Here is a 15387-nt window from a genome sequence, read left to right as displayed (position 1 = left end):
GTTTTTCTTTTCCTTTTAATGTTAAGACTGGTTGAGATGTTTATCTTCAATTTTTTGTCACCTCTTGACAAAATAATGAATTCTATTTTCCTGGCTCATTTCAGAGAGCATAAATTGAAAGCGAGATGTTTGGCAAAATGAAACTTTAAAGTTTGAAAAGCAGTGTGTTAAAATGATAGCTAAGTGAAGCTACTCTTCAGATAACATGATTATCTTGTAGTATTTGTCTTAACATTTGCTGAAACTGAATTTCTAGGGTTCACATAGAATGACAACCTCTGTGAATTTGATTGGATAAGCTCTGAATGCAAGGGAGGGGAAGGAAGACTCTTTAGGGCACGTGTGAATTAACTCAGAAGTTTTTTCCTCTGAGCAGTATCTTAACATTATCCACTGCTTCTTCTTTCTAACCAGCAGCCTGCACAGACCTGTCCATTGATTTTGATGCAGCCTTGAGCTCCTTCTGTTCCTGTTGTTCTGAGTACCATTGCACAGTCAGCCCTGTTCCATCATGTGTTGTAGTTATCTGGATTTCTAGTGGAAGTGGGCAGCCAAGGGCTTGCAGGCTGCTCAGGTTTCAAATCTCTGGCATGAAAATCAGTGTGCATTTCTAGTGGGCCAGATTGTATTTAATGGGTTTGTTCTGTTGCCCATCTCTAGCATAATGTTAATTGCTCCCCACTACATTTTCTTTCCAAATGAAACTGTAACACATATCATGTTTCACTGCAGCTTTTGTGTTTTTATATGCTAGCTCCTGAGTCAGAGCTATTCCCAGCTTCAGATTCAGTCTTAGAAAACTTCACAAGGTGCTCACACAGAAGTGCTTCATCCAAAAAATGTTCAAAGTAATCAAACATTATCTGCATCTTGATTTCACAAAGACTGTAAAAAGGCAATCATGGTGTGTATTTAGGAGGAGAAATCACAGCTCCACCAGCCTTAGTGAGAATGTTCCTCTGCAGTTGAGAGTATCTCAAGTATTGTTGCAATGACCTCTCTGAACCTTTGTACATCCTCCTGGGATGCCCTGGGTGCTTGTGCTCTGTGTTCTGCCTTCTGCCTGTGTAGACAATGTGTGCAACCAGTGCTGTTGGCTTGACAATGAGTTGTTGTCAGTTCAGACCTGAGCTGGGTGACCTTGTAGCTTAGGAAATTGTTCTCTTCTCTGTGTTTGTGGAGGGGTGTGGGGTTGGTTTTTATGTGATTCATTACCAGTGTGGTTGCACTGCCACTCCCTTTTCACTGAACAGAACCAGTTTTGCTTCCCTAGGCTACATTTTACTATGGTTTACACATTGTGTTCTGTGTGTCTGTGGTTTAAGTGATGTTTCTCCCAGCTCAAGAGGACAAGTGGTTTCATAACAATACAGGAAGGGGTAGCCAAACTTGCAAGGACAGATAAATCATTATTGAAGTACAAAAGTAATTAAACAGTTACCATCTGCTCGGTTGTATGCACTAGAGGCAAGAGCACTTATGCAACAGCCTTTTGCCCAGGCTGCTTTTAAAAGGCAAGGGTGAGGGGGAAATCTGACTGTGGCAGGGAAATGGGAACTTGATATTCATCCCTGCCGATTCTGCTGTTCAGTGTCAGCTGCTTCCACCTGGTGGCCGTTTGGGCAAGAATCCTTTAGTCTAAGTTTACCAACCAGATGTGTCTTCTGCTCTCCCAGGAAGGCAAATATTTTCTCCATTTAGGTTGTTAAGCAGCAAAAGGAATATTATTTTGAAATAACTGAGGATTCTTTTTCTCCAACAGTGGCTTATCAGATACAATAATATTGGATATCATATCCAACTACTTGGTCCTTCCAAATAGAATTACAGTCCCCCTGGTCAGTGAAGTGCAGATTGCTCAGCTGAGGTTTCCTATACCAAAGGTAAGCAGGTTTCTGTTAACAGCAATAATTGGGCATTTAATTTCTTCTGCAGTAACTGTTCAAGGCAATCTGGAGGAATTTTGAAGCACAGTTACTTCAGTGGTACAAGTTGCTGTGAATTCAATCACTGATAATAAGTGATTTAATTTATAAACAATTTCTGTGAAGTTAATGTTTCAAAAGAACACCAAGAAAGATTTATTTATTAATTTTTTTTTTTTTTAATCTTAAGCTTATTACTTTTACAATCTCTAGATTGCCACAATCTAGTTTAACTGTATAGACAAAAATGTAGCATGTGTTTTATGTTTCATGGAAAATTACTATTAGTGTGCTTCACTAAACAGTTGTTGCTTTTTTTTGCTACTCACTTCCAGAAACCTGATATTTCTTGATGTAACTGGCATGTTTCTGATGGCTGATGACAGTTTTTCTTTTCAGGAGTCTCTTGAGTGCTAGGTCTGTTGAGTGTGTGGATCATCACTGATATCTTCTATTTACAGTATGTCCAAAATAAGTTTCATGTTAAGGAAATGGAAATTATAAAACATCTTTGTGTAAATTGTGATGACATGGAAGCTTTCAGATTATTATACAAACTCATCTTTTCTTTTTTCAGGGTGTTCTAAGGATACACTTTATTGAAGCTCAGGACCTAGAGGGTAAAGATACTTATCTAAAAGGGATTGTCAAAGGAAAGTCAGATCCTTATGGAATCATCCGTGTGGGCAACCAAATTTTCCAAAGCAAGGTCATCAAAGAAAATCTCAATCCAAAATGGAATGAAGTTTATGAGGTATAACCAATAAAAATACCTTGTATGTTCTTCTTTATGCAAGAAACAAATGAAGAAATATCCTCTTTCTTTCGTTAAAGAGATTATTTTGGGGGTGTCCTTAAGAAGCTTCTTGATGCTTGATGTCTTCCTCTAGAAGCCCAAAGTTCTGTAAAAAAACAGAAGTTCTCCCTTTATTTATATGCTTTTTTTTTTTTTTTTTTGGTCTAGACTGAGCATTGATAATTCTGAAAAAGTAGTTTGGGCTTTTAGAGCTAACATTGACCAATTTTATCTGAAAAGCTCTCAAAATTGCTCTACTCATTAAATTGCAATTTTTTAAAGCATTTTCTTACTAATGTATTTTATTGTACAAAGGTATTGCAGCTCAGTGTTTTACTGTTATTATGCCATTTAACCAAGCTGGTCAGTTTTACTGATGATGCCCTCTCAATGAACTTCCAGGCCTTAGTGTATGAACATCCAGGACAGGAGCTAGAGATTGAGCTGTTTGATGAAGATCCAGATAAAGATGACTTCCTGGGCAGGTAAATGTTATGGAGAATATGTTTGTAGGTATTGAAAGAGATTAAATATTGTAATTTTTCTTATTAGTTATTATTTTTATTTGATTGCAGTTGTTCTGCTCTCTAATTGTATTTATAAATCAATTATTGTGGTAGTAAGTAATTCCCTAACTACTTCATGTATGTAAATACACTTATATGCAAATGTGCTTGGGTGTGTATATACACATCTATATGTTTACATCTTTTCTGAAAAAAACAGGTGAGTATTGTGGGTACCCAGAATTGTGCCCTAGCTTCTTTCATGTCTGTGAGCTAGCACTGTCTTAATTCTTTCTTCAGGCAAAGTTAATATAGTTTTATAACTCTGTATCTTCTTCATCTTCATAGCTTCTAAATTACTGTCTCGAGTTTGTTTTTCCTCTGAAGAGCTGATCTTAACTATTTGATTAAAGAAAAAAACTTTACTGTAATGCTTTTACAAACATGACTCACTCTTTGACTCCATAGGCCATAGGTGTTTACTCACAAACATTTCAGGAGTTTAACCAGCTTCTTTCTCCAGTATTTTGTCACCTTTATTTCTTGCAGAGTTTTGGAACTTCCCATTGTTGCTTTCCATACAGAGTAGAGCTCCTTTGCTTTTCCAGCTCCTTCTCTCTTAACAGGAGCAACAGTACCTACTTCTCATTAAAATTAAGAAGTAGGCAGTACAAAGGCTTCTTTTTCTTTGCACTTCCCTTATCTTGCACTGAAGTGATGGGAGGAGAAAGTGACATAATGTGTACATCAGTGCTAATAAAATAAAAAGCCAGACAAATGTTCATGCACTGGCATGCAGATGTCTGCTCTGTTTAGTTTTTAGCAGATTCATTACCTGCTACATTTTTAGCTTGTGTGAACCTGAATTCTCCCAGACACTGCCAAAGCATGAATTTGGTCACAGGTGCTATTTCCAGTGGGTAGTTTGGATGTGCTCTGTTTTGAGAGTTAGGTCATACATATGTGAGTTATATTTTGCCAGTTGCCCTCTTGGTTACAAAATAGGCTCTAGTGTAGGCATTTTTCTGTTATCCTCCACTCATCTTTGCTCAGCTGTTTCATTCCCTGCTCCTTCTTTTCTTAGGTGCTAAAAGAATAGTATTCTGCTCTTTTGATCTCGGTGGATACTCAGCAAGCACAGGGTGGTGCTTGAGTTCTGTGCTAGATCTTTTGTTTCTTGGCTAAAATACTCCTTCTTTTTCTCTATTTTTCTAGTTTGATGATTGATTTAATTGAAGTTGAAAAGGAGCGTCTTCTAGACGAGGTAATCAAGTTCAGTCAGTTTTGGTTTAACAAGGCCCATGTGTTGTACATGTTGTTGTTCTTGGATTATTTTTTCCTGGGCACAGTTCCTGTATGTGCAAGAATAACCTTAGTGCTGTAGAAATACATGACCTGATGATCAGTACTGTGGTTTAAGAGATATCTAAACTGGTGAAATCTGAAAATAATGATGTTCTTTTTAGGTCTTGGGGTTTTAAGCAAATGCAAAAAATAGTAACTTAGATATCTGGTGAGAAGTTTTTTGCAAGAGAGCAGTTATTTGCTAGGCAGACCAGTTTTGTCCTATATGTAAAAGAGATTTTGTAGGAACGTTGTGCAGGTTGTTTTCCCAGAACATCTTTACAGAATTTTAAGAATTTTCTTGCTATTTTAAAGATGCTTTTATCATATAATGTATAATGTTTGGCTGGGTGGTTTTATCATTCTGTGTTGTAATACTTTATGCAAAATATGACATTTTAATGGATCAGATCTTTTCAGGTTATGTGGACTTCAGCTCTGAGAGGTCCTTAGCAGACTTTAGTGCTTCCTAAATGTCCTGAAGAACTAATTGCAATCATGTATTTGTTTGCCAGATTATTTCACATTACTTTGCTTAATTTTCAGTGGTTTACTTTGGATGAAGTGTCCAAAGGAAAGTTGCATTTAAAACTGGAATGGCTCACATTGATGCCAACTGCTGACAATCTAGACAAGGTATTAAAGGAACACATTACTTTCCTTCTAATCTTAATTGTTTTGGGGTGATTTTGTTGTGACTTTTTTGTTTATTTGTTAAGTATGTAACCAGATCTCTAGCTGCTGTGAATTTGGAGAAACAGCTTTATTCCAAGCTGTCTGTCTTTAGAAATATCAAACCTGTCATAAGTGTCAATGGTTTAAGTGAGATTTTCAAATGCTTTTGTGGTTCTCTTCTTTTCTCTTAATGTTACTGTTTGAGAATGTCTGCTAACATTTCATTAGTTGGGAGATAAAGCTGGATATCTGTCTGCTACAATCTGTCCAATCTAAAAAAAGTAAGTAGGAAATGGGGTGCAAGTTTCCATGCAAATGGTTTTGAAATGTCTGTATGAGTCTTGAAAACTTACTTTTTATGCTTCAGGCTCTGAATTTGTGAATGTTTGCTTTTTGGGAGATGGTTTTTTGGTGTTTTTTTTGGTTTTTTTTTTTTTTTTTGTTGTTGTTGTTTTTTTTTTTCTTTCAGAAATGAGACAGAAATAGTAATACTTGGTTTCCAGGAAAGCTTACAGTGTTTTTTGTTTTAGGTGCTAACAAGCATTAGAGCTGATAAAGACCAAGCTAATGATGGGCTTTCATCTGCGTTGCTTATTCTGTATTTGGACTCAGCAAGAAATCTGCCTGTAAGTTGTGTTCTCATGGATACCCTTGTGTCACAGAGTCTCTTGGGTACTCTCAGCATGTCTTGCTTGGTAGTGTGACACTGCTTTACTAACACACATTGTGCCATCTTCTCTATAATTCCTCTCCTTTCAAGACGTGTAATGTAAGGTCCACTTCTGTAGTAGCATAGTCTTTAGCTATATATTGAATAAAACATTATTCTTTAATCAGTGCGGTTTTTCTTTAAAGAATGCTCCTTTCCTGGACTTGAAAGGCTGCATGTTTGTATTCCATGATGTTTTCCATACATGGTATGGGATTAGCATGAGGAATTTTAAGGAACTAACTGGGGAACAACCCACTTCCATAAGTTCAGGTGAACTTGCTTGCTTTGGCTTAGGGTGCTGCTGGGGATTTGGAGGTACTGAAGTCCTCACCATGAAATCAATCCTGTGCAGTTGATGTCACAGTGCCAGAATACTTGTATGAGAGTTCTATCAGATTATTTTTGGAGGGTGGTTTATTTGCTCTTGCAAAATAAATCATGTTCTCTCTCTCTCCCTATGGATTTATCCTATGGGACTGTGAAATAACTTGTTTTGGAGTTTATTTCAGGTCAGTAAAGTACTGTTGCTGGTTGTAATTGATAGCAGTAATAAAGTTAACCCTACCATAAACAGATACATGAAACTTAACTGAGTTTTGCTGATTTTCAGCAGTGCTATTAGATGAGAGGTTCTGGAAGTGATGACTAAAATATAATCAGAGAATACAGTTTTCAAGCTTTGGGGTTTTTTGCATGCATTTTGCAGATTTGTCTGCTGAAATTTAGGTTAAAATTAAGTCATAGTGGTAACAAATGAAACTTTAGTAGCCCAAACAATTTACATGACTGACTAGTGATGTCATGTCTGTTCCAGGGTGTATAGAGCAGAGTTTGGAAGTAGTATTTCTGGGTTATTTTAAAAGCTAAAAAGACTCATGTGGAATAGATCCTCATGTTTCCTTTTTAACCTCACTGTATAGTGAATTCAGGCAAAATCTGTAACTTAGCAGAAAAAAAAAATTACTACAATACAGAGTAAGCAGGAACAGAACAGAATAGAATTAAGTGCTTAGCATCAGTTTCAGAGTACTGCAACAGATAGAAAAAGTCTGTCTGCCATCTGTTTTGTGTACTAGATTCAGTTGAACCAATTTATGTATCTTCATGTTCAACTACTGGATTTTACTGAAACAGCAACAAATTTAATGTTTGGTAAAATACACTAAAGCCTCTTATTAAAAATAAGTCATGTAAAGTTCTCTCCTGCACCAGTTCCACTCTTTTCCACATAGCTCTGATTCTCTGTTACATGCTCCAGCAAATACTGAGGCTTTGTCATAAATTAATTGTCATAAATTAATTTTTTTTGTTTTAAACAAACGTTCTCTAACATTGTCTCCCTCCTTTGGAAGGATGAGGTTGCAAGTCTCAACTTCTGCCGATTTTTGCAGACAGTATTTTAATTTCTGTGCATTTAATCAGTAGATCTCTAAACTCTAGGGCACAGAAAGGGGGAGTTCTTTGCACAAAGCAGACCAGGTGGGAGATTTAAGGACAGCATCTTGAATTTCCTATTGCTGCATCCTGAATTTCCTATTGCTGCATCTGATATTCTGTCTACAGTACAAGAATTGCCTGGGTGGGTTGAGAATGATGGTCATAGTGTGGGACCTGTTTAATCCTCTTACTTTTTTTCTTCCTCTACCAGCCCAGAAAAGCAGTTGCAACAAATGACTCAATATTTAACTTCAAGTTATTTTCTTTCCAGTGTTGTAATGGATATAATAGAAAGTAAGATAGAACAATTGCAAATTCCATGTACAAGTTTACTACAAAAGAATAATATGATACTGTGTTAAATCAAATTTTCCAAAACCCGAGACTGAAAGGCTTCACAGTTGTGTCAAATAAGGGGAAATGCCAGGGGAATACTTTTTTTATGCAGGAGAACTGAAAAGGTTCCTGTACATTCTAGAAAGACAATGTCATGGAGCTTCTACATGAGCTGCAGTTAATTGTAGTAAATAGAGCTTTTTTAATGGCCATAGGATTCTACTATGGAGCAACATTTACAAGACTAAACATGAAACTTGGTTTTTTCATGTCTTGCTCAAGTTCAGTGGTAGGGGTTATGTAGAGAACTAGCAAATTAATCTCTTGGATTGCTTGTATTTATGGAGAAGAGAGAATTCAAAGAGAATGGTTAAAATTACACTGAACCCTTATTAATAGCTTGAAGATTTTTGTGCACCACTTTAACGTTACAGTGAAATGTTTTCTACATGAATAATTACTTTTATTACCTTGAAAATTGCCTTAAGTGAATGCTTATCACTGGTACATTTTAGGTCATTGCCTTCAGCCTTGTTTTGTTGGAGTTACAGTGTTGAGTTACCACAAACACAGGCCTTTCTTTTGCATCACAGTTGTGAGTTTCTGGCACACTGGGATGATTGATCTGGAAAAGAATTAGAAATGGTGTAGAAGGCTGGTCTCTATGTTAGTAAACATTAGTTGGATCTGCCATATAAATCTGAACTACAAGAGTGAGCCTGGAAAGTGGGTTAATATATTTGAATAATTAATTAAAAAAAATACAAAAAGCATTCCACCTTGCTGTGCTACAGAAAGTCATTTAATGGATGAAGCTCTTTGTAATGAGAAATATTTACTTTTTGTTACCTGCTGTTTTCTCTGGAATCCTTTGACTATTTTCCTTAACTTTTCTGTGTAGTAAAGCTGCTTATGCATTCATTCTGCCACAATCCCATCACTCTGCTTTCTCCTTCCATTTCCATCTTCCTAAGAGTATCTACGAGGGAAACTTTGGGTGTGGATACTTAAAAGAGAGGAGAGCATCTGGACTAGTCTTTTGTGAAAACACTACCTCACTCTATAGAGCACTATTTGTGAGTTCTCTGGTATTGTTTGTATTGTACCTTTTCTCTGCCAGAGTGTGGATTAGTGCTACTAAAGCCACTCACTCTAGTGGAATGAGAGCATGCAATTTGTTTTCCTGCATGGTTTCAACAAGTGTGCATTGTTTTTGTGCTATTTTTATTGCATTTTAAAGGCTACTTAAATTTCATTGATCAGCATATCATTGGGTAAGTAATTAATCTTTTTTGATGAAACCCAAGATAAGTTTGTTGCAAAAGCTCTTTACATTTAACTTAAATTGCTGATTCATTGAGAAATAAAATGAATACTGTACTAGCACACTGCGTGCTGGTTAATTGTTGGCTTTTATTGCAAAGAAATTAAAATAATAAATATTGCAACCAATAGTTTCTTCAAAAGGTGACACACTCAATGTTTGTAAGAACTTGCAACCTCTCCACACTGGTTCAAGTTGTTTTAAAAATGGGTGCAGTTCTTTGTGCTTCCCAGACTATAAATTCCCTTGTAAATTCTATCTCACTCCATGATGCTCCTTGTTTTGCAAATTCCCAAGCTCCTTTTCTTTTTTGGAAATTAGTCTGTAGTTGGGAGAATCCAGGCTAGGGTGAGCTAACAAGTAATATTTTTTGATTGAATTTAATGTTACAAAACTATTAAAAACTGATGAGCCTCTAAGTCTCACACTTAAATCTCGAAGTATAGCCTTTGTATCCTCAAAAAGACTGAGAATCTCTTCAGAATAAGTATCTTTTTGCCAGAGAGAGGTGGATTTGTCTTTGGAGATTGTGCAGATAAATTTTAACTGGCTGGCCACATCATAATCCTTGATTTTAAAACATGTTTCCAAAGCCCAGCAAAATCCTGTTAGTTTCTCTGTAGAGGTTAATTTTAAAGTATCTAAAAAGTTATAACCATTCTATAATCTTGTTAAAAATTAATGAATGAGAGGGACAATTTATAACCTACAGTTCCATCATCTTGGTTAAAAATGTTAAGGAGTTGCTGTTTCTTTTAGTTACACCAATACCAGATATATATTTTAGGTAATTATTCTTAAAAAAAAAAACAACATCAAAAGGCTGGATTAAGGATGTAGCCCTGATGGTTTTTGTGGATTTTAGGATCTTTATGTTAAGACAGGTGGCCTGTATAGAGTATTTATTTAGAAATCAGACAAAACTTACCAATCCCTGAATCAATTTGTGAGGCAGAGTGGAACAGCAGCTGTTCAAAGAAAGCTGGGTCTGGATTCCCTTCTGCAGCACTGGGAACTGCCTGGCTCTGCAGTGTCCTGGGTGCTGATCTGGCTGCAAAGGTGCAAAGGAGGAGGGGTGTGGCTGAAGGCCAGGGGACAGGAGAGGTCTGAAGTAGCCCAGGGATAAAACCAGCTCCAGCAGCCCTAGAACTGCCCTTGTTCCCAGGGCATCCTAAAACATGGGCTGTTACACAAACATTCACACTGCAAGCTCAGTCTCTAACATGGAACATGAGTTACTGGGGAAGTGTTGAAATGGGAGCTCACTTCCCTTTTCAACTGGGGAGAGGAAAATTCTGAGTGATCTCTTTCCTTTCTGGATAGTTTATTCTCTGCAAATCTAGGTTTGTGACACCAAGACATTCACCTGTGTACATCTGATTTAACTGAAGTTAATGTATAAGAATTGTGTTAATTTCCAAAAGTAACTCAAGTTTTATGATAATCAATAGTTTATAACAGCTTTGGTGTCTGTGTAATTTATAAATTATCCATATTTAAATGAGCTCTTAGAGGTAGTGACTGTCTTGTGGTCCAGTGAGGATGCACTCAGAGATACCCCAAGCAACACTTTGTGAGTCTAAAGAAGCAATGAGTCATTCTCCAAAGCATATTGAATCAGGAGCTGGCTGAATAACAAACCACTTTGTTACTTGTATAATTTATGGGTTTGTTATGAGGATTTAATGCAAATGTCACTGACTGTTAGAGAATTCCATTGTGTCATTATCAGTGGATTTCTTGGGTAACCCATCCTCTTTTCCTGTTACTGCAGAGACACTCAGAACCATACCAAGACTATTTCATCACCCAAAGCAAGACCTCCCCTTTTTATATTGAGTATCCCCTTTCCTCCTCGGAGTCTCCTTCCTCCCAGCCTTTCAGCCACCACCTTCATGGACCTGCAGCTTCTTCCCTTGAACCCTGAGGCCTGGCTTAAACATATTTGCCCCAGCTGATGTCCTTCTTGGCCTATCATTGCTATGATTCCAGAGGAATTGAGATATGCTCAATATCCAGGAGTCAATGGTTGCCTGCCCTTATCTATGATCACATAGGTTTGGTTTTGACTTCTAAAATTCCTTGAAATAATAATATAGGAAGGGAAAGATTTGTATTGAATATGCAATTACAAATGGGAGGGAAAAATAGTCCAGTAAGTTTTGTTGCAGTTTAAGATTCAAAATAATTTTGGTGTACTGTAGATGCCATCTGAAAAAATGAGGTACTTCTCTGTAGAGGACAGTCATTGCATCCTTATAAATGTAGGATGGAAATAGAAAGAGATTTGAAAAGAGATCTTTCTACAGAAAGAGATTTGTAGTCATGCTGTGTCATATTGTTATGAGAGAAGACACTGTGTTCTGTGTAGAAAAGAGGAATGCAGCCTGTGAGAAGCGTGGCCTAATCCTTTTGTTCTCTTTGCCATTACCAAGGCCCTGATCTTGGCTGTAGCAATTGAAGGTCTGGAGCACAGCACTGATGATGGGAGAGACAGTAACCATAGCAGAGAAAGGAACTTCTGCCCTAGGAAATAAATCATAGAACCACAGAAGGGTTGGGTTTGAAGGGACCTTAAAGATCATCCCCATTCCACCCCCTCTGCCATGGGCAGGGAGACCTTGCACTAGATCAGGTTCCTCAAAAGCCCCATTCAACCAGGCCTTGAACATTTCCAGGGATGGGGAATCCACAATTGCTGCAAACAAAGTGACACTTCTATCTTTGTCAGAAAACAGGGAACGTGCTTCAACTCCAGCAAAGAATGTACCACTTGGGCATTTAAAAGTTTCCTAATGAAAACCAGTTAAGCATAAGTTTCAATGAGGAATAATTAGTTTCAATTAGTTTCAATTGGGGATAGTGTGCAGTCTCCATCTTTGAAGTTCTGTAAGTACAATACTAAGTTCCTAATGTATCAGATAAATAACTGTGGAAAATTCCTTGATTTTATTTTCAGAAATATAATGTTCAAGAAAAACACCCCAAAAAATAGTCAAACCTTATTTCTGGTTCTCTCAAGTTTAAGAGTTGGACTTGGTGTTCCTTGCTGGTAGATTGCTTCCAACTCAAAATATTCTGTGATTTTGTCCTGGATATTGTATGTTCATTCTGAAATAGAAATTTTCAAGCAGGATGCCAGGAATCTTTGGAATATTTTGGCTAACTGGAGTATATGACATCCCAAAAGAAACTGCAAAATAGTATTTCTGCATAAAGGTTAAATTTCTTCAAATTTTAGACACTCAGATTTTCATTTCAGAAAGGCATTTCTTTTGGCAAAGCATTAATACCAAATATTTCCAAATCTTACTTTCTGAAACTATTTCTTATGATTGAATGTAAATTTTTCTGGACATTATTGTGTCACTTAAAGAACAGTATATTAATCTTAAAATAAAATTCTGAAATTTCCATATTTAATGGAAAGCAGTCAGAGGTTTCGTCCTGCTTAGCCAGTTTGAATTCCTATTTTTAGTGTATTTACATGTCTTCATTCAGCTGAGTAAAGGAGCAGAGCTTCATTCTAGTTAGCATGCAGTGTTTGCATCACTTTTCTGAAGAGGCTTAAAGAACTGACTTTTATAATGATATAAATCCCTCTCAATTAGATGTTGTAGTTTCTCCCATAAAAGGACTCCTTTGCATAATTACTTGACTTATCATCAGAGAAGCTTCTGGGTTGTGAAAATATGCTCAAACAAATTCTAAAAAGGATCATTAAGAAGGCAGTTCATAGGGCATCAGGCATTAAATAAAAATATTTTGTGAATTATCTCTATTAGGGTAAAAAAAATGAGCAGAGAAATAGAAGCACAGATGGAAATTGGGTATATTAGTTTTGAAGCAGAATAAAAATATCCAGAGGAGAAGAGGAAAAAAAATTTGTCAGACTTTTTTGTTGTTGTGGTGGTCCTTCATTGTTTTGTTTTGTTTGAAAGATGTTGTGTTTTTTTGGATTTTTTTTTTAGGTTGATTTTTTCCCCCTGCTTTGTCCTATGTTGTCGTGTCATAATTAATTAACCTAGTGAAATTGCTTCATTGCATGTCTTATTAACCCTTCCTATGTTCATTCTCTCCTGACTTAAAAGAATAATCCATTAGAATTTAACCCTGATGGCTTGAAGAAGGCTGCTGTTCAGAAAGCCCTGAAGGTAACATTAATATAGTTGTCCATTTAAGGTCACAAAAGTAATTGGAAATGCACGAATGCCTGCAACACTCTGCTTCCAACACTGGATGGGATTTCTATTGCCAGATACATATTTAGTGTAATTCTGTTTCACTTGAATTTGATTTCTAGAGACCAGTGTCAGGATGTTGTTAAAATTCTGTGGTCTGTGGTAATGTGAACTCTAGAACAGATTAGTGGAGTACAGGCTGTTTGAGAAGACTGGGGAAAAGGGCTGGGAACTGATTTGTAGTAGTAACTAAAGAATGACGCTGACATGAAAGCTAAGACATCTTCCACATACTGAGTGATGCCTTATCACTCAGCTCTGAAGGATTGCTTTGGAATAATCCTGTTCCTGCTAGATGTTTTTAGTAGGTTTTACATCTTGTATATGACTGCTAAAGAAATTTAGGCCAGCTTTTTGGCAGGCAAACTTGGAAAGGGCTAATGTTCAGCTGGAGGAACTTGAGCAAGAGACAGACTTTATTAGGCTGTCAACAAGTCTGTCAGTACCTGGTGTTAGAAGTGCATTATATGTGTGTGCACATTGCTACCTGCTTAATTTGAATTAAAATTATTCCTGTTAACATGTCAGCATAAGTGACAGGGTCTTTTTGTCAACTCCTGTAATTTCATCATTTTATGAAGTAAGTTTCAGGCACCATTTTGTGGAAAAAGAAAAAATGATGATAATGTCACCTACAATTTTAAAACACCATCAGTTGCAGTGCAATATGGCTTTCTTTCTGTCCTGTAAACCTTTGCATTCAGCTTTATTTGAGAGCTTAATATTTTTTCTATTAAAAATCATAAAAAAGGAAAGGCAGCATTCATCCAAGAAAGGAGTGCTTTAGCTTTATTTCTAAAGGAAAGTATGGTTTTAAGCAGTATGTCACATTAAAGTTGAGAATTGTTAGTGGAAGTATGTTGTCCAAAATGTAAATTCAGATCGAAAAAGATATCTAAATGATGCACTTTCTTAATTTAAAAATACAAAATGTTTGAATCACGTGGCTGTAATTGTGACCTTACATGCATTAAGAAGATTTTAACTAACTTTCTGTTGATATACCTGATTTTCCTGCAGGTAGAACTCAAAGTAACCATGTATCCTACATTTTCTAGGCTTTTTAAACTGCATTAACACCCGCTTGAGATGATTAACTTTCATGTCTAAATTTTCTTTCTGAATTGAATTTTTGTTAGATTAAATTGAAATTCATGAAAGAAACATATAGTTGGAATGTTCCTTTGCATATATAATTTGTTTCTAAACTGATGTTTGTTTTCACAGTTTGATGTAATGCTATACAGCTGGTGAGCAAGGCTCAGATATGGCAGATGGTTGATTCTCTAATAAAGAGTATTTGGTAAACTGTAGAAATATCCCTCACATACATTGTAGTGCCTATTCTTTCTCTCCCAAACTGAAAAGTAGGGAACATCCGTGTTGGATACCACATCCAATTTAATAGTTCTACAGCACTGTATATAAAGTTCCTGAGTTTGTGCTTTCTTCATATCTTCCATCTGCATGCAGTATTCATTTTGCAGTTTTAACTATGCTTCATTAGCTTTGGGGATTGTAATGCTCATTAAAAGATGAGAATTTGCATCTTACCAGTTTCATTTAAAGAAAATGGAAATGAGTCTAAAAACTCCTGATTATTAGTAGCATTTTGCTTCAGCATATTCAGGTAGTTGGATGCCTTCATGTTGATGTGTTCACCAGCTACTCGCCCGTCTGCCATTCCAGCTGGCTGAATAAAACACTGAGAATAATAGAGAAGCATGTCGTAGAATGCATATGATTTGTATTTTTAAGATGCAAACATTTAAGTTTCAGAGGGGAGAGGTTTTGCTTTATTCTGAAGGCAAAGTTTTTGCTTTTTCTTTACCAGTCAGGAAAGAAAATAAACAGCAATCCCAACCCACTTGTTTTGCTCTCAGTTGGACACAAGGCGCAGGAGAGTAAGGTAGGTTCCTACTCCAGACTTGGCTCTGTCTCCACATCTTTGGTAGGTCTGTGAGCTTGGCATTTGGCTACCAAACCTTGGAGCATATACATAACACTAAGTTGCCACCAGAACTGAAATTGGCAAGAAGCAGCCAAGGATTACAATCTATGACCTAAAACCACCTTATCAACTAAACCGTG

The 15387-nt window shown here is 36.6% G+C and overlaps 1 protein-coding gene across 2 annotated transcripts in view; it reads left to right on the top strand.

Moving 5' to 3' along the window:
* Positions 1-15387, top strand: part of ESYT2 (extended synaptotagmin 2) — an 80456-nt gene that overhangs the window by 53701 nt on the left and 11368 nt on the right. The window contains exons 8-15 of one of the 2 annotated variants that reach the window (XM_059839774.1): positions 1763-1883; positions 2503-2679; positions 3124-3206; positions 4443-4491; positions 5118-5207; positions 5777-5872; positions 13147-13209; positions 15131-15205. In XM_059839774.1, the coding sequence (XP_059695757.1) occupies positions 1763-1883; positions 2503-2679; positions 3124-3206; positions 4443-4491; positions 5118-5207; positions 5777-5872; positions 13147-13209; positions 15131-15205 (754 nt within the window). The remainder of the gene's footprint in view (positions 1-1762; positions 1884-2502; positions 2680-3123; positions 3207-4442; positions 4492-5117; positions 5208-5776; positions 5873-13146; positions 13210-15130; positions 15206-15387) is intronic. The other variant, XM_059839783.1, reaches the window with a different exon arrangement.

Source organism: Haemorhous mexicanus, chromosome 1 (genome assembly GCF_027477595.1).
Source record: "Haemorhous mexicanus isolate bHaeMex1 chromosome 1, bHaeMex1.pri, whole genome shotgun sequence".
Classification (NCBI taxonomy): Eukaryota; Metazoa; Chordata; class Aves; order Passeriformes; family Fringillidae; genus Haemorhous; species Haemorhous mexicanus.
This window is presented reverse-complemented; position numbering and strand designations above follow the sequence as displayed.